Source organism: Lepisosteus oculatus, chromosome 2 (genome assembly GCF_040954835.1).
Source record: "Lepisosteus oculatus isolate fLepOcu1 chromosome 2, fLepOcu1.hap2, whole genome shotgun sequence".
In the NCBI taxonomy this organism is placed as follows: Eukaryota; Metazoa; Chordata; class Actinopteri; order Semionotiformes; family Lepisosteidae; genus Lepisosteus; species Lepisosteus oculatus.
Window position 1 is genome coordinate 67229986 of NC_090697.1, and position 18928 is coordinate 67248913.

Here is an 18928-nt window from a genome sequence, read left to right on the forward strand (position 1 = left end):
CTTACTTGCATGTGATCACTTTTTTTTCATATGTGCTCTCTATGCTGTATGCCCATTTGTTTTCTAGCTGCTTTCTCTAATACAGGGCAGTCTGGGAGCCAGTGCTTATCCCAGCAAGCAATGTGCAGCAGTCCATCAAAGGGCTCACACAGACACACCAGGGCCAATTTCCTCAAATGCCAATTAACCTACAAGTATGTCTTTGCACTGTGGATGGGAACCTGAGCTTCTCTATACATCTATACATGTGTAATATAATATGGAACAAACTGGGTTCTATACTAGAATTCGGTGTTTGTTTTTCTACTCTGGCTCATCGTGTGTTAGAGCGAATGTTTCTATGCATGTATACTTGAACATTTTTGTGGTAAGTCAGTGCAACAGCTGCTTGTATGAATTTCTGCCATACTGCAGTCTGTGCAAGGTGTGTAAACAAGTTAAGTCTGCAACATACTGGAGCTCACACAACAGTGGAGTAACTGCAAAAATATTACATCCAAGGGTTTAAAATAGCTGGCATGATTGACTGCTGATGCTTAAAAGAATTTTCAAATGGAAAATGTCCTTTTCTGTTTCTTCCTGTATTGCTAGTTTCATTGTTTAACTTCCTGAAAGATAATTCATTGTTTTTATAGAAATGATGCTTCATTATGCAGACTCATCATTTTCTATATTTTGCCTGGAATAAAAGCATCAACTAAGTACAAGAGAGTGATTTTGTAATGAATAGATGCAATGTGATTGGCACTGAAGACTTGCGAGCATGCTAGTCACATTTGGGAGTTAAACTGCTCTCTTTTCGGTGTACACTAATGCTTAAACTATTCTGGAAGCTGCAATATGGAAATGGATCTTAGCTGCAGTTTTAAATTACACAAGTTTTATAAACATTTTTTTTATCTGAAATTAAAGAAATGTCATTAGATAAAAATGCAAATTAATAGTTTTTACAGTACTTTTTATCGGATTTTCTATTCATGTTTTCTTAGTGTCCTGCAGTTGTAAAAGCATATTCAGCGATGTCCTCTTTCTTATGAGGTACAAATATATAATATTTGAAGTCAAACTGATATGACTTACAGTTACTGAATTAATGTTTTTCTAAACATTTTTGAATGCAAAGAACATTAGGAAGAAGACTTCAGTCTAATAAGATATGTATTTAAATAATTCTGATTATGGTTCTTTTGTTTGTGGCTTTCTTCATGATAGCATAAACCCCATTATGACATCATCATGACATGATCAGTTGCCACTTGGCTAAATTTACACTACTGTGTATGGCACTCTGTGATGTCATTGGTTAAAAGAATATCCAGAACTGCAGGTTCAGAGAGAGAAGTTTTTTTTGGGTGGGGGTCAAAGAATGAGTGGGGTTCTGGATTTGAACCGATGCACTGCCAGACAGCTCACACTGATGTCTGGGATTTCTGTAGAAAATGCCAGAAGGCTGGTTAGTTTTAGGAAAAGACAGCACAACAATGCTAGACAGATGGAGGCCAGGCAAACCGTATTGAAAACAAAGCGAAGACTCAAGCCAAAAGGTCAGAAAACAGCTAGAGAGAAGAAGAAATTTCAAGTTATAAAAGAATCCCCACCAACTCAGGCAGGTGATGACCATTCTCCCAAGTCTGCAGCTTTGGACCCAAATGTCAACCTTCAAAAGAGGAAGACCTTGAAGGAGGCCAAAAACTCAAATAATGAGAGACAAGACAGAGCTGCAAAATGTACAGAGGTTCTGGAAGAGGAGAAAACTTGTGGTGGAAGAGCAAGCCTCCATGGTCAAGCAGAAATGGAACGGTCTCTGGCAGTCGCAGACCCCATTCATGATCCTGATCCCTGCTTGAAAGTCTGCCTTCAGGATTCAGCCCAGCAAAGTTCCAAGATTTGGCTCAGAAGCCTCTCAAATGCACGTCTGCAGGCAACCAGTAGTGATTCAAGTCTGCAGAAGCAACAGGGTAGTTTTCGGTCTTCTCCTCACTCCAGTGCTGACATTTCTACAATCCAGGCACCAGAAAGTTCTGCTCAATCCTTTCTGCAACCTTTACCACAACTCGGGCATAAATGCCCTTCTGAATTGCCCTCTAAATCTTATCCTGGACTGCCCCCGCACATTAACCAGAACAGACTGCTGAAGGAAAGAGGAAAACAGGACAGCTGGGAGTCATATTGCATGATTTGTGGAGCTCCTGAAAAGTACAGGATGAGAAAAGGGAATGCCAAGGGGGAGGACATGGTCTGTTTTCAGAGTAATTGCAGTCCTCAGAAAAGAAAGGTAGACCACAGGAAAGGTAGGAAAAAAAGAATGAAAAGAACAGTGCCCCCAGAGCCAGAGATGGAGTGGATCCCTACTGTTAAGGAGATGGAGAAGGAGCCGGGATACTGCACCATTCTTTAATCTTGGACACCATTTGCACATCCAATCTGTGAAAGCTGATTGAAATAAACTCCATTAACATCAGAAGACCAAGGACCAAACGAAATAAAGTAGGATTGTCCCTTTCTTCAACAGTTAGAGTAATTTGTGTCATTTTGTATGTCAGCACAAAGGTGCATGTCATATAAATAGTGAAATTAATAATAATATTGGGAAGACCTGGGAATTGGGAATATAGATCTGAGTGTGATATAGACACAGAAATAGCAGTTTGGTGGCAATTAAGGCAAATGATGCCTGATTCACAAAATCTGAACTACAATTGGTATTCTCCAATTAAACTGGTGTGGCCAAATTATAGGATGCTACACAGACTGTAAGTGAGAAAACATTTCTCCAGTGGTGTCTAAAGGATTAAAAGTTAATCAATATATGAGTTTTGCAAAAAGGAGTTTTATTAACATTGATGAATATATCATCAAATGTTTATTATTTTCTTAATATTCAGTATACCACATTGCTGAAATCTAAATTGTAGAGGGAAAAAAGTGCATGAATAGATGTGTACACTTATTATAAAATGTAAACAAGTGAGAAGCATGTTGAGATGATGACATCAATATCACTAGATCATAGGATAACTTGACTTGGGTTTTTAACTTCAAGCTTCTCTAGTCTTAAAAAGGCATCTGTGGGTCTCTTGTGTGAGTGAACATTTCAGTGTAGTGTGTGAAAACAGATAAGACTTGGACACTACACATGCTGTACCTAAAAAGTATGAATTAAACTTAAAAGACCTAAAATGATCAAGTAATTTCATTCTTCAAAGGAAGTGCACGCAGTGTAAACAGTGTTTTTGAGAGTTGGATTTCCTGAAGGTATTACAACGGTAATTCTGCTATTATAAAATCTCAATAGGATACTGAGTTTAAAAATTGCATCAATTTTCCTCAGGAACCTGTTTCTGGTATTTTAGAATATATAATCCACTTTCTTAAATACCTAAGAATAAATATATAAATATAATTGAAAAAAAATAAATTGAAAACTAAAAACTAGTACCCTTTTCTTTGTATCCCAGATAGGACACCGCTATTTTCAACGAGTAACATACTTCATATAAACATCTCCAGTAAATATCCTACTACATAAATTGTTTCCAGGTCATTACTGTAAATGAGAAATTTAATAAAATACAGGAAGCTGGCCAAATAAAATATCTGTTTTCTGAAAGTCATCAGGATAAATGTTTTCTGGGTTGGGCATCCAAAAAATCTTCAATACTTGGAAAAAACAGAAGCACGCAGTTCAGATGTAATGAAATATGCCATAATTCATTAAAAAACACAAGGCATATTCACAATTTTCTCAAATTAAAGTGCATTAATGTATTACAGAACACCCCATTGTCTATTGAAATTTGAATCTGAGTTGTGGCACAATGTGAGTCTTCTGAAATGAAAGTGAGTTCTTCAGGGTGTGTGCTCCTTCACTATTAAAGCTGTTTCACACAGTGACAGATGTTAGCCCTCCTGCCAGTGCTAATTTAGTTCTGCAAGTCATACATGCTTCTGTCTCTCTGAAGCTTTGCCAGCGAGTCTAAGTCAGACAATGTGAGAGCGCAATACAGGCTGCACAAAGCATCACTTACCCATAGCTAGCTTTAATCTCTGCAGGGGGAGTGTAGTCTGGCAGCTGAACATGCTCATCATTACAACATGCATGACACATGCCTGCTCTGTTTCATAACCACTGCTTCAAGGGAGTGTGAAGACAGTGCCATCCAATATTAGGACCAAAGTGCAGTCAATGGTTTAATATGACGAAAGAAATGTCAGACATTTGTAGTAATGTATGTTAAAAACAAATCCTATTTTTCTTTTAAAAAGAAGCCTGACTTTCTTGCATGACTTTTTTAATTTGCTGAAAGCTCTAGGTATCTTATGCTAGCTTTGCTAAATCCAGTTCCTGCTACTAGGCAATTGCTTTAGGAAAACCCTGTATCTCTGGTAGAGAGTGTGGGCTATTTTGAGAATTGGAGAAATCTTTAATAGAGAATTAATATAGTGTACCTTACCCTCCTCTGTGGCTATAACCCATACCAATTTTTAAATGATTTGAATGCACATTAAAGCTAATTTCTAACTTGTTGTTAGCAATGATGCTTGAACACAAAGCCAAACTAAACTATAGGCGATTTTGAAGAGTCTGTTCTTTTTCAGCAGAATTCTGAGCTCTCGTAGATTGTTTTGGCTTTATTCACTGTGCGTATATTCCCACTCACAAAACAGGGCAGATGTTGGACCTTGTTTAAACTGAGGTCTGCCTATTAATAATGTGCAGGTCCATGAACTTCTAGCCAGTTGTTTTAATCTGGAGTTTCCAGGAAATATTGACAAGACTAAACAAACTATTAGGGGTTATGTTTTCTTTTCCAATCTTGTTCTCTTGTCACCATCACTTAGCCATCCTAGACTTGAGGAATCTGTTATGGAAAAAAATAGATCAGTGTTGTTCATACCTCAGTCCCCTTGGTCCAGTAAGCAACATTGCTTCATTAAGTGTCATGTGTATAAACTTGAACATTGAAGGGATACTGTCTGTTCGTTTACTTTCCCTCAAGCAACACCAACGGGCCTGTTGTATATTTATCGTTTATATACTTGTATATTATTTTTCATGATTTTTTTTCAGTCTACAAGTGTTCAGAGTCAGATTGCATTTTGTGATTCTATGTGTTGAGTCCGATAACAATCGCTGAACACTAAGTTTACTTAAAGGGAAATGTTTTGGCCACTCCCGATTCCCTCATGTGCTTGAGAGACACGAATTTGGACACCAGGTGGAGCTGCTGTATTAACAAGATTTTTAGCATACATATTTAATGATTTATGTATGTAGAAACACATAGTCATGCATTGTTTTACAGAAAAAATCCTTCATCTTTATTCAAAGATTATTTTTTCACTACAGGTAGGAAAAACAGTTTTACATATGAACCACATTAAAACAAATATTTCCAGTACACTAAATATACAATACTTTCCCTTATATAAATCACACTTAATATTCTACATATGTACTCTGCCAATTATAGAGCTGTCCCAGAAAATTGCACTCTTTTGGTTTAACAATATAGTCTACTGCATAGTAGACTATATTAGTGGCAGTTTAGTCAAATCTACTGTACATCTAGACAAAGGCAAAATGATACTGTGTGTGACACTGACACAAGAAGAGCTCTTTTTGAAAAAGGCTGTTTGAAAAAGAAATGCCAAGATATGGCATTAGAAACAGGCTTTCAGGAAACAGAAAAATGAAAAAGCAAATAACAGCCAATAATGGTAAACTGTGTGCCAATGAACAAATTCATATATCACAGGAAATTGGAGTGTTATTTCCAAACAAGTCCTATTAGATAAAGAATACTAATGTCTCAGTTTGAAAAAAAGGCTGTTTAGACCTGAAAAAAGTGGAGGTTCTGAGTTACATGTGACTAATTATAGCATACCAGAGGCAGCCTGCCAGTAACTGACTCATTGACTTCTAAGATTATTAGCCATAGCAGCTTGTGAAGAGCTCGCTTTGAGGCATGAAAATGTTCTTGACATTGTGCAACTCAATAATCCAGGATACTGGAAAATGTACTACCGATGGTGTTATAGATCATTTTTGAGTATTTTCTTCTGAAGTGTGCACAATCGACACGAGTCTTACTTTTAGATCTGTTTTCCCAAGTGTATTTCAGGAAATGAAATCACAGACTTACACGGCTGAAATAGGTTATATTCTCTGAAGAACAAGTTTAAAGCAATATATGCCTTTTTAGGAACAAGTAATAGGTGCTAAAAAGAGAAGAAAGAAAACACAGCGTTTTCGGCCGTGGAGCCTTCTTCAGGCACACGTGACTTCAGACATGAACAGCAGTACCGCGAAATTGCGGAAAGAGTAAAGAGGAAAAACATTTAAAAGTGAATTACTTTGTTTTGTGGAGTTACCAAACAACCAAAGTGTCCTCTCGTACCTTCGATGTATACATGAGACAAGAAGCCACGCTCTGTACTGTACAAGTGAGAATCTCGTGTTGGTAAAGATAACTTTCTCACAGTTGAGAAACACTGGGCGAGTCTCGTGCACAGTCATTAGATATCAGGCCTTGTAGCCTGCAGAGAAGAAAGGCTCAAAAGACAAAGGGCCTTGCCTTCACGGCAAGCGTTACCCCTAGTCCTGTTACTCAAGCACAGCATCAAGCAAGAAGCCATCAGGTGTATAAGACCTTGCCCTGATTTAAAAGGAACTGAAATCCTGGGCTTCCGATCACAAAGCACATACTTTAACCACTTGAGTGGCTAATAGGTACTGTACATTACAATTACTCTCATCTTCAAAATTGAAATGATACCGAAATCATTTGTATTTATGCTTAAAGAGCTGCAACCAGATTACCTCTCACCACCTCCTGATTGCCGTGATTACTCCACATCCTTCTGTTTCTTCTGGGACAGGGTTTAGCTAGAGGATGTGCTGACATGCAGGGGATCTGTGACACTGAGAAGCAGGGGGCTGCTGTGCTTTTTGGAAATGCCTTGGAAGAGGTGGACCTGAGGGAAAGGGTTCAAGGTGTGCAGCTCTGACTCCCAGGCCACCCTGCTCCACTGGTGCGCACCAGCTCCCAGCAGGCTGTGCTCACTGCGGTCCCGGAGGTGGAGCGAGTCTATGGCCGAGACTCCCACACGGGCCCGGTCTCCCAGCCTCCCCGCCAGCCAGCGCGGCCTGCCCCTCTGGAGGAAGATGGCCAGGAGGCCCTTCTTGAAGTTTTTGTTGAGGACAGCGTATACCACGGGGTTGCAGATGGAGTTGCCGAATCCCAGGATCTGGACTGTGGTGAAGACCAAAAACTCCTGATCTGGGTCGAGACTCAGCTTTCCTGTGGAACAAAGGTACTGTAGTGACTGGACTACAGTAAGTACTGTACAGTTTTCCTAGTTGTAAATGCTGTGTACTATGGTTTAGGTTACACAGAACAATGCTGAAAAGAACAATTCTACCTATTAATTAAAAATTTGTATAAATAAAATAATATACATTATAAAGCAAATAGCTTATGCGTCAGTTGGTTAACTGCAAGACTGAAAAGCAAATTTAACTGTGAGATTTAATTAGTGAGATCAACACCACCAGTAAAAGTGATCGATCAGCTAGGAGTCTGCAAGTTGTGGTGCTTTTTTCGTAATTGTTGTAATTTATGTGTGTTTTCAACAGAGAAATTGAATAGGCCAACAGCAAATTTAAAAGGAAATCACAAGACCAAAAAAAAAAAACACTTTTAGAAGTGTTTTAAATGGTAGAACACTACTTATGATTGCTTATGATTATGGTTTCTAAAAAGCTCACCCCGGTTGCGCAGCTTATATAAGGGATGGATCAGACAGCTTCATTTTTCATGTTTACCATAGTCAGAGAGCACGGAAACCAGATGAAAAGGAGCCCAGCAGACAGCAAAGAGAAGAACGACCGTGGCCATCATTTTTACAGCACGTCTCTTCTTCCTGTTTGCAAAGAAAACGACCAGTGGGATTAGCGATGAGTCACTATAATCAAGACATTCTCATCTGCAGCCTGTGAATTCAGTTCACTTCACAAGGTAAGTGACTCTTGTATTGCAGAGGAATGAAAACAAGTGTACTTCAAAGTATTCTAATTTATGCCAGATATATTAATGGTTATGTGAAAAGAATGGTTATGTGAAGCAGCCGCTTATTTCATACATTGCTTAAATGGAAGTAAACTGAGAAGCACAGTTATGATATCACCCAATTTGGAAAGAGCTAGAAGTTGTGCCCCTTTGTGGGCTTAAATCCAACATAAGCTTGATGTAAGTATTTTATTTAGATCGCTGCATGTGCATCCCCACTTGTATAAATAGATTTAAATGTAAATCAATAATAACAAGATATTTCTGGAATGCTGGAGTACATAGTATCTAAATCATTTTTAGTGGTACAATGAAGATTTGACTTCTGATCTGTGATCAGTGGGACTATAAGGCTAAGACATCTGGCCAGGGTTGTAGGACAAAACAGAAGAGACTGGAAACTATCTAGAATCAATTCAAACTTGCAAATCATTGGATAATATCTCAAGACATAAGGATACCACAGTGGAGTATCATTTTCTATATAAACATGACCTGCTTTGAATTCCTTTTGCTCAAGAGCTCACCTGGTGATCTTGTTTATCTCTGAGCCAGGTAGTGTCTGAAACATGACATCATGGACACGATGTTTGCCCCACAGTTCCCGCATGATTTTGCCATATAGCACACTCATAGTAACCATGGGAACCAGGAACACCAGCAACAACAAGAATGTAGTGTATGCTTGTCGTTGCCAAGTATGAGGCCATATCTCCTGGCAGCAGGTGTAGTGCACATCAAACAGGAAGTCGTACTTCACCTGCAAAACAATCACCATGTAACTGTATGAATATCATGCATGTTTCTGTGAAGGTATAGAATATAAGAACACGATGCAGTAGGTTTTTGGTAAGAAATGAAGAAATACAAATGTCTGAAACTGAAGTTTCTTTCTTGATTTTTTTGGAAACAAATCAGTCCTGAATTTTAGAAAGTAAATTAAATATATAAAAAACAACCCTTAACCTAAACATCCACCTCCCTCTTAGTCCTGTTTTAAGTTAATTTGACAAACTGTTTAAGCATGCATGACATCTTAAATTAACTATCACATTGAGCATACCAATACAATTTACAGTTATTTTCACTCTTACTAAAAAGTGGTATGCATTCATCCAATGCTAAAAATCCAAAAGACATTATGACAACCCAGAGGTCTTTTATAACATTAAAATATATCTTTTATACTTTATCCTGATTTGTTTTTCAGAATTTCTGTTCTGTATTTATGCTACTAACCGTGTGTAGCACATAAAAAGCAGACAAATGATAATGCAGTATTTTGATAAGAGTCCTATTCAATATGACTGAAAAGGTATTGTAACGAATTCGCCTCTGTACATAACAGGGATCTTGGCCGCGCAGGCTGAGGAAGGTCTTCTTCAGCTCAGCCAGCAATACCCCTGGTTGAGCCATGCCGGAGAGCAGGGTTCGTGCCCAGTGTGGTGAGGGAACAAACCCTAGAACCCGAATCTGTTACAGTATTTTGAGGCTGAACTTTTAATTTCTTTGTCGACACCATATTTTCACCATTGTGTGTCAGCAGAACTTTTAAAAGTTTCAGGGCTTCTTCTTATTAATAATCTTAATTTCTGTAAAGACTGATGTACTTTGAAGAGATAGTTACGACTAAGAGGACATTGCAAGTCATTTGTGAAGAGATAAAACACTATTCAAAGAATAATAATGATTCCTGAAGCCTTACTGAATGATCGGAAGCTCTTGATGTACACATGTATATTTATGTTGGCTATCTCTAAAACATACAGTACCTTTGCTTTTTGAAATTTGTGCACTAATCACTAATTTGATTACGCTAAAGAATATTCTTTACCAGAAACATAATTTGTCTTGGTCACTGCAATTCTAAATAAGTAACAGTAAGGGAATTATAATTAAAGATTTAGGACACAAAAAAAGATAAATGAAAAGGACAAAAAGTACAACTTGATTAATTGAATTTGAATTTAATTTAATTTGATGAATTATAACTTGAGGTTTAAAACAGTGGGAAGTTACCTCCACTTTGTGGGCATACCACATAGGGCATGCAATAACCAGAGCTGCCAGCCAGACACCAGCTGGAAGGAAAAAAATGGTCATTTAAGAAACCACTTTAAAAATACATTTACAAAAAGCTAGCCCCCTCTTTCTCTGTTTAATTATCTGTGCAGTTTCATTGTATCACCACAAAGTTAATAGTTAAAAAGAAAGTATTCCTCAAAAGACCATTACTGTTTGGAATTGGCACCAGTGTGCCCGACCAGTATGTTTGTATATTATTTGCCCTAAAATGAAACAGATTTTGTCAAAATAATCTCATGCTTTGCATAACAATTGTCATGCAGGCATAGTTGAAATGTGCGTTACTTCAGTGCAAACAAATATTCGTGTTGTTGTTTGTAACTTCACAGTACATGACACATGTACTGTATGTAGAGAGGATGAAGTAGGAGCTGTGTCAGAGTGTGAGCTGCAAAAGAGTAAGCAAAGGTTAATTTCTTGCTAAAAAACAGAAACAAAAGTATGATTCAGCTGTTGGCTCTATTTGACTGTTACTTCTTACTCATTTAGATATTTCTGGCTATGAACACTCCAAACATATTGAAGGCTTAAAGCAATTTTCTCTTGATAAGTGAGGCTTATTAGTTACTTTCTGTTTCTCTTCTTGATTTTCAACAGGTCTGATATCCTTGTCCCCAGTGCCTCATCAACTTCCTGAATAATGAGGTGATTTAAAGCTCGTGCATCAGTCATCCAGGTGATTCAGGTATAACAGGATCAGTTGTAAATGTTCAATTAATTACAATGACACCAAAACCATTATAATAAATCACCTAAATCTTCACACTGTTTTTTCCTAAAAATATACATTTATAAATAGTAATGAGTAAAAAATAAGTTATATACTGTATATAAGAATTTTCATACAAGCCATATTGTGTAAAAGTCTGTTTCCATGGATAAAGTTAGCATTTCTAAATGGCACATTCCATGTTCCTGCTTAAACAACCAAGCCTATGTTAAGAAAGGAAACCTACATCTCAAGACACTGGTGTACAAAATTGTGGGGGCGCCAGGAAAATCTTAATAAAATCCACGTAAGAAAATAAGAATGAACAAATTTATCAAGGAACTAACAAAACTTTTGAGTCACAGGATATGGGGTACATATCTTCCCAACAAAAAAAAACGCATGAGTGAAAAATCAAAGGTGGTCCCCCTGACTTGGCTCTTACCCAGCATCTTGATGGCATGACTAGGGAAGTAACCATTCTGCAACTGCAGTGGGTACAAGATGCCCTGGAATCTCTCTGCTGCTATGCAGATCATGGTGAAGATGCTAGCTGAGATGGCAGTCACCTGGAGAAATGCAACCAGCTTGCACAGAAACTCTCCTGTGAGAGATAGAGAGGAACAGGAAGACAGAGAAAAGAGTTTTCCATTATTTCTTTTACTAAACATTTTGGGACTTGTGGGAGAGAAATGTTTGCTGCCTTGGTAAATCTTCAGACTATTCTTGCATTTGAATGTGGTAACAACAAAATGTATTTATGCTGACAACCATGAAGAACGTGAACCCTTGTAAACTGAACACAAATATCACATTTTGTTGTTGACATTTTCCCTCGACTTACAGTGGTGCTAAAAAGTTTTTGAACCCTTTAGAATTTTCATGCAAGAAACACAAACAACATCACTGAGTTGAAGCAGTTCTGTAAGGAGGAATGGGCCAAACTTCCTCCAAGTCGATGTGCGGGACTGATCAACAGTTACCGTAAGCAGTTGGTTGAAGTCATTGCTGCTCAAGGAGGTCACACCAGTTACTGAAAGCACAGGTTAACATACTTTTTCCAACGAAGAAATTTAACATTGGATCATTTTGATCAATAAATGAATGAAAAAGTATATCCTTTTGTGTGTGATTTGTTTTATTGGGTTCTTTTATCTATTTTTATGACTTAGATGAAGATATGATCCCATTTGAGGTCAAATTTATGCAGAAATTCAGAAAAATCTAAACAGCTCACAAACTTTCTAGCACTACTTGTATATGCAGCAAAAGAACACAAAACAGATTTATTATACACTCTGTCATTAAAAACCCAATTCCACCCAGCACAACTCACCTCTTTTGCCATTTATAAAGTTTATATGTAAATCTGCACAGATGTGTTCACTGCAATTATTACACATTCAAAATAATTTACTGGCTGCAGCTTGACAGTAAAACACAAAATGAGTGAGCGCTAAACCTTCATATACACTGACAGTAAAGGTCAAGAGTTTTTTATTAAAAGGCCAAGAAATATATAAGAATTGGACTCGTCTAGATTGTTATCCCTGTATATATCCTGTCACAAAAGTCACTACATGATGGAGCATTCTGCAATTTAATAATAGTAACTCCAGTCTTCACTATTTTATAAAGTTATGGAATGGTATAATGTCTTGTGGTCCACGTCAGATGTCAAGAGAAAATCTAAATAAAAATTAAGTAACATTTTAAGGGTTCCTGCTATGTAACATCAGTTATGTTTCAATAAGTAACATTCTTTTCAAAGTGGTCTATGATTAAAAAAAATGAACAGCTTTAAAAGTAAAACGTGTAACAGCTTCTTGTGACATTAGCACTGAGTTGCTGGTCATGTAAATGCCTGTTTCTGTTATACTTTTAATATTGAGTGTACTTTTAATATATACATTTTTTAATATTAATACATATTAATTGTCTTGCAGTGTGGCTGCCATAGGGAAATAAATGTGAAGTATTTACAGTGTAATAGGTTGAAATGAAATCAAGGGTGTTTTAACACAATGGCATGTGATGGGTTTCACTAGGTCATTTGAATCCCATATTCTGTACTGTTACTCATTGAATATTATGTGGTCACTTCAAAGGAACCACAAACTGGATTAGTGTCAATATCTGAGGCTTAACTGTCAGAAATGTGATGAATTTCATAAGTACAACAAGACAGGAGGCCTACTGATAAACAAATGCCAAAAAGTTGTCAGGAAACAGAAATAAAATTGCAGATCTGACACAAAAAGCCAATTGTACATAAACTGAGAAGTTGCAAATGAATCACTGCTGAAAGTTCAAAACATGTCAAACAAGTCAGGTAAAACAAGTTTGCTCAAGCACATCTAGAAATTTTGTTTTACAAAAACAGTAAAAGTTCAGCTACAGATTTCCGGCAGAAGTGCCATTTCAAATGTGAAGTTCATTTAGAAATATCAAGAACATTGTGTCACTTTAATGTCAGAAGTTCAGTTGAAGCTCATCATACAATATAAAGCTGATGTAAAACTGATTATAATACCTAATGTGAAGCTGAATTTCAAAACACTGAAAGGGATACCTTTATCATCATTACAAAACTATTATCATTATTGCAAAGGAACCTTTTCCTTTGCAGCCTCTGCATGCTGACGCATGCTTACTTGATTTATTATCAGTGTTGATGAGACGGGCTGTTTTTTTAATGATCTAAACAGAGAATATGACTGGTTGAAATAAAACAACTCTAATGAATGGCAGCCTTTCTCACTGATTTATGTGATCCATTAACATAAGACCACCTGGTGAGTAAATAGTCTTTAAATGTGTAAGCTATTAAACATGGAGCCACTGCATTTTAGATGGTAGGCCATTTCAGCTGGTATCCAAAAAGTTAACAGTGGCTGAGCCATTACCCATATTTCTCTGCCAAGCACAAGTAACGACGTCTTATGTGTAAACTGATTTGTAACCTATCCAACTAAACATAGAGAGGACATCTTAGGATCTAGACGACTAAATAATCATGGGTGTAGCATGAACTATCAGATGTTTTACTAGAATGAGTACAACAGCTTTCTTAATGGAAATTCTTTACTACCTTGTTTTAACATGTTTGGAAATTGTGTTCAAGCTAAAATCTCTGTGGCCTTCAAAGCTTGCCAAATACTAACAACTCCACTTCTGAAAAATATCTTAAGGCTGATTGCCAATAAATGTGATAAGTAATCATTAAAACATCAGAAGAGTGAAAAACTATAATGAGCACGTTGGTCCATGGGTGTGCTTCATGGTCCAACAAAGGAATTGCTGGTAACAACCTGTCTCATCTCTTCTGGCAAATTCAAAAATTGAATTTGTGAAAGTTAAATTCCTAGATGTCCCTACTGTATTTCTTTCCTTCACTGTAATTGTTACCCGTCAACAGGCAAGAATTTGTAAAGAAATTGCTGAAATGAGAAATTTTAAGTTATTCCCATCCTCTGATTCTAGCTCAGTGTCATGTGGAACTTCCTGTCAAGCTGTCTGCCTAGCCTTTTCAACAGCTCCTTGAAAGTGCTTATGAACAACGTACCTACCTGCAAGCCAGTTTGTGAAGAAGTGCTGCAGGAGGGTAGCTGGGACACAGAAAATGGAGATCAGGAGATCGCTTAGGGCCAGTGAGCAGACAAAGAACGTGCTGGGAGCCTGGAGAGCCTTCCTCCGACAAAGCAGGAACAGCACAGCTGTGTTTCCGGCCAGTGCCAGAATGAAAATCAGTACATAGAGGATGCTAAAGATAGGCTGAAGTGCAGAAGGCAGCCGGGGCACATACACCAGTGGACTGAGCCCAAACTCCTGAATAAACTGGTGCCTGGAGACATTGGAGGCCTCCAGCCAAAAGGTTAACATCTGGGGTGTGAAATTCATCATGTAAAAGCTGTAGGCGGGAGTTTCTCTTGGTGATTATAGTCCTTACCTTAGAGGATAAGAAATCTAGGCTTGAGGACTTGAAAACATTCAACAGAGGTTCTTCGAATTCGAGTGCTGATTCTAACTTGTTAGGGAAATTTTAAAAAGTACCGTTAAATCATCTAGCCCTTTGGCAGAAAGCCCCATCACCATCATAAGGGGACTCCTTGAAATTTTGAATGTCCACTTGATCATTTTTTCCAGCTTCAGATACAACATACTGTAAGAGCTGAATACAAAAGAATAACCTTCTTAGTGTACATAAAAGGAACACTGAATCTCTTCTTATTGATCCATTCAAAATATCCAGGTGGCTCCCTTCAATACCACATGGCTCTGTTGCTAGACCTAATAACACTTGATTGAAATGGTCTGGTTATAAGTGACTGATGTTGTCTGGTGCTAGCATGACAAAAATGGCTGAAGAAAACTGTTCTGCCATTCGCGACTTTTATCAGGGCTCTTACCAGTTGTCAGTCATAAGGACCTTTCGCTTTTGGTATTTTCACCTTTTCTTAATGAAAAGTCACATGAAATTCTACACAACTGAGAAATGTTGATACGTGCCAAGCAAAAGGCTGTATCTGTTCACTCATATTATTCTACTAATAAACTCCTGTGACCGGGTTTATTATATTGACTTTATCACTGCACTGCATCATGGTTGGCCTGTACAATCTGCAGTTTGTGGAAATGAATCATTATCAGTTTCACTGAAACAGGATGATTTTTTGTCTCTATAGATTTTCAAGCTAAGGTAGAAATCTCCACCACAAAATACAACTGTTATTTCAGTTACTCTCACACTGGATAAATTCCAACTTGATAAAGCTGCAAAATTTTAAAAAATTCCATTACACTATTTTGTTGTGCCCTCACACCTATTTTCTAGATAGCTCTTTATTTTTCATTTGGTCTTCTTTTGGTTTGTGCACAGCACACACAATGAATAGATCTCATGTAGCTCAAGAGAGTAAAAGATTATTAAAAAGCCAGAAGTCCTCATCAGAAGTCCTCCTCACACAGAGGAGGTCACAACGCAGTTGACTGGTTTCTCAGACTGGCAGACTTCCTGTAAATCGTAAGGGCTGCATAAGTACTGTAGCAGTTTGGCAGATGTGAATCGATGTGGATCCTAAGGAAAGAAAATGCAAGAAAAAAACACCAGTAACTTTAATAGTTCTACTGTATATTAGCTAAATCATTGCTGTAACAAAAGAAGGCAACTTCCCTATACACTCTTTCCCTAAAATCCCTATACACTCTTTCCTGACATACTGTAGGCTTTGGAAAAAAACCCCAACTTGGACCTAAACTATTAACATGTCCTTTATTTTTCCAACTAGTCATTTGTCAAGAATATGGCAGAGACTTGGAGGATTTGTAAATTGTTTGGTCTTTTGAATCATCTTGTGAGCCCCAATGTGATCCAATGGAATTTGACAGACCTTGCAGATTTTCATCGTCTTTGAACCATTCTATACGTTGCTCAGGATAATAATATGATCCATCTAAATATAATACACACAAGTTCATCCAAAACCCACCAGATCTTGCAAATATACAATAAAAGTAATGGACATTTATACAAATGGATATACAAGTTTAGTTTTAAAACATGACCACCAGATGACTATAGCAAAAAGAAATGAGCACATTGTCACTTAAGATTCCGTTACAGCCAATGTGGAACTCTCTAAAAAGTGAACAGCTATTTACTCAAAATAAAATTGAAGAAGTTAAGGTTAATCACACACTGAAGAGTGGAAAGAAGAAACACATCTTGCCGGTTATGTTTTCTTCAGCTGCCATCCAAGAATTAACTTTTAAGTTTTCCTATCCATTCAATGAATTCTAAAACAGCTCCCCCCTCAAACCTACTCAAAAATGTTTACTAGCTTCCCAAGCATCTTAGGCCAACTGTGATTTAAATGAGTTTTCTTTGCCTTGTTTTTAAAGCTTTCTTATTTTTCCCAAATTCCAGTCTGGCCCTGATTAACCCCTGATTAAACACCATGTAGCTGATCTGCTCCAAATGTTGCAAGGATAGTGTTGGAGACATTATAGTTTATACAGTACAGTACAGTATGTGGACCAATACTGGATTATCAAATTATTGTCAAAACAATGCATTAACAGTTCAAAATTGTTGTAGTGGCAATAAAGTGCCCCCACAGTGCCTGTGAATAGACTGAACGCATGAGTAGCAGCATCACTCTCCAAAAAAGCCTATTAGTGTGTGTACTACTAGTGTGTAGTATAGTTTAATCCAAACTGACTGTATCTGACTGATAGTAATCACACTGAAGGGAAATGTTCTAGAAAATTTCTACAAAGAATTGCTTATTGGGAGTTCTGATGGTTCTGAGTAAACTGAACTCATTATGTCAAGTCTTTTTATAAACTGTTAGTTGCTGCTGGCAGATTGACTAGTGAACCAAACAAAGGTTTGGGAACTTATAATTAATCCAGTTTTCCCACATAATTTTTAACTCATAGACAAAAAACATCTTTTTTTTTCAGTGATTGAGAGAATCTATGAATTTCCATTGAAGTCGGTTAACTTTTACAGGATATTTTTCTGGATATCCCATAATACAATGTATACAAACTACTGGAAAGCAGTAAAAATACAAGTCTAATTCTTAACTTGAGTATTTAACATTTTCTTGAAAGATTACAGTACGTAACATAATTAAAGTAATGTGTGAACGTAAATTTGAACGGGCTCTTCTCCATTATTACACTACAAAAAATAATATATACCTGTATTTATTGTACTTTCTGTAGGATTCTCTCCTAAATTAAAAAAAAACCGTTAGTGGTTTTGTTAAATCCCCAGTTGTATAGTACAATAACGTACTTCCATCCCTCTGTATTTCGCTGTAGCATGAAATTAATCTAATAAATTCGGGAGATTTCTGTCATTTCCTGTCTAGGAATATTAATTCCATAATTTTAGGTGGTGCATAAAAATGTATTAAAAATGATCATGCAGCTACAATCGCTAATGTCACATTGTTCATTTTCTGAATACATGTGTGGCAGACAAAACCTAATTATGATATATTCTATTCGAATACATTTTCTTAAGAATAGACTGTCTTATAACTATATACTTGTGGGAAATAATCTCTATTCCATACAAAGTAATTTATTCATATTTATCTAACTAACGGTAAGAACGATAGACGCTTTGTGGATTGTTTCTGCCGTTTCACTAGACCCTAGCCGGTGTGCCGGTATTCTGTAGTACAGTAGGCGTAATTCATGTTGTATAACAGTACCAGACCATCCAGATACCCTCACAATTATTAATGAATTATTGAGGTTTAAATATTAATTCCAATTAAAATCGCCATTCCAGTTTTTAAACTAAAAATCAACAGAATGTATGCGCGATTCCCCTTGAGCTTGGTTTGTTAAAATGCCATTTTTCTGGCTCTCTGAATACTTCAGTAGTAAAGTCAAATTACTCACATTTCCGTTCTTGTGAAGCTAGAAGGAAAAACGCTTCTTTCTTCAAAAGCTTTTTTAAATACACCTCTCGAAATATCTGATTTCGTCGTGTTTTCATTGTAATATTGAGAAGAAAGCCGGAATTATTTTCTTTCCAAACACGTTTCACTGGATCCAACATTCACATGATGCGCGTTAGGTGAAGCTCGCTGGAAAAGTTCTCTCATAGCTGCTCTGCTGGCAGCCAGAATTTCCTGTGCATTATATATACAGTACTGTACCCTGACTGTTTTCCCTCCAGGTCTTTCCAGGTTTGTTATGTGAAGTGTTGGGTGAGTCTCCTGTTTCAATGTGTATCTTTGACTGACATTGCGAGATATATTAAATATATTCAGACATCTTCAAGCGTGCTCTGTGGTTTTTTGGAAAAATACCGCGTCCTGGGCGTTTATGTAAATGCCTACCGTAATCATAATTGTGTTTTTAGATTCTCCAGGTGTCAAATGTAAAAACAACCAGGTACAATTTCAAACAAACATAAAGAACAATGTCAGTGCCTAGGGAAGGTAACATTTATGCAGCGTAGATACACCAATAAAATTGTCGGCATTTCTACAGTACAAAATATCAGATTTTGTAGCTTTTTATCACAGCGGGGTAA

The 18928-nt window shown here is 37.1% G+C and overlaps 1 protein-coding gene and 1 long non-coding RNA gene across 2 annotated transcripts; one reads left to right on the plus strand and one right to left on the minus strand.

The window, feature by feature from the left end:
* Positions 1-5359: 5359 nt before the first annotated feature.
* LOC102683780 (pyroglutamylated RF-amide peptide receptor) lies at positions 5360-18593 on the minus strand. Its single transcript, XM_015341833.2, has 7 exons — positions 18289-18593; positions 14436-15943; positions 11312-11470; positions 10092-10153; positions 8600-8832; positions 7829-7926; positions 5360-7304 (listed from the first exon to the last, which is right to left on the minus strand). The coding sequence occupies exons 2-7, from the start codon at positions 14767-14769 to the stop codon at positions 6886-6888; spliced, it is 1305 nt and encodes a 434-aa protein (XP_015197319.2). The 5' UTR covers positions 14770-15943; positions 18289-18593; the 3' UTR covers positions 5360-6885.
* On the plus strand, positions 7122-11346 carry LOC138224385 (uncharacterized). The gene is made up of 3 exons (XR_011182865.1): positions 7122-7317; positions 7834-8021; positions 10755-11346. It is a non-coding gene; the product is annotated as an uncharacterized lncRNA (long non-coding RNA).
* Positions 18594-18928: the final 335 nt, after the last annotated feature.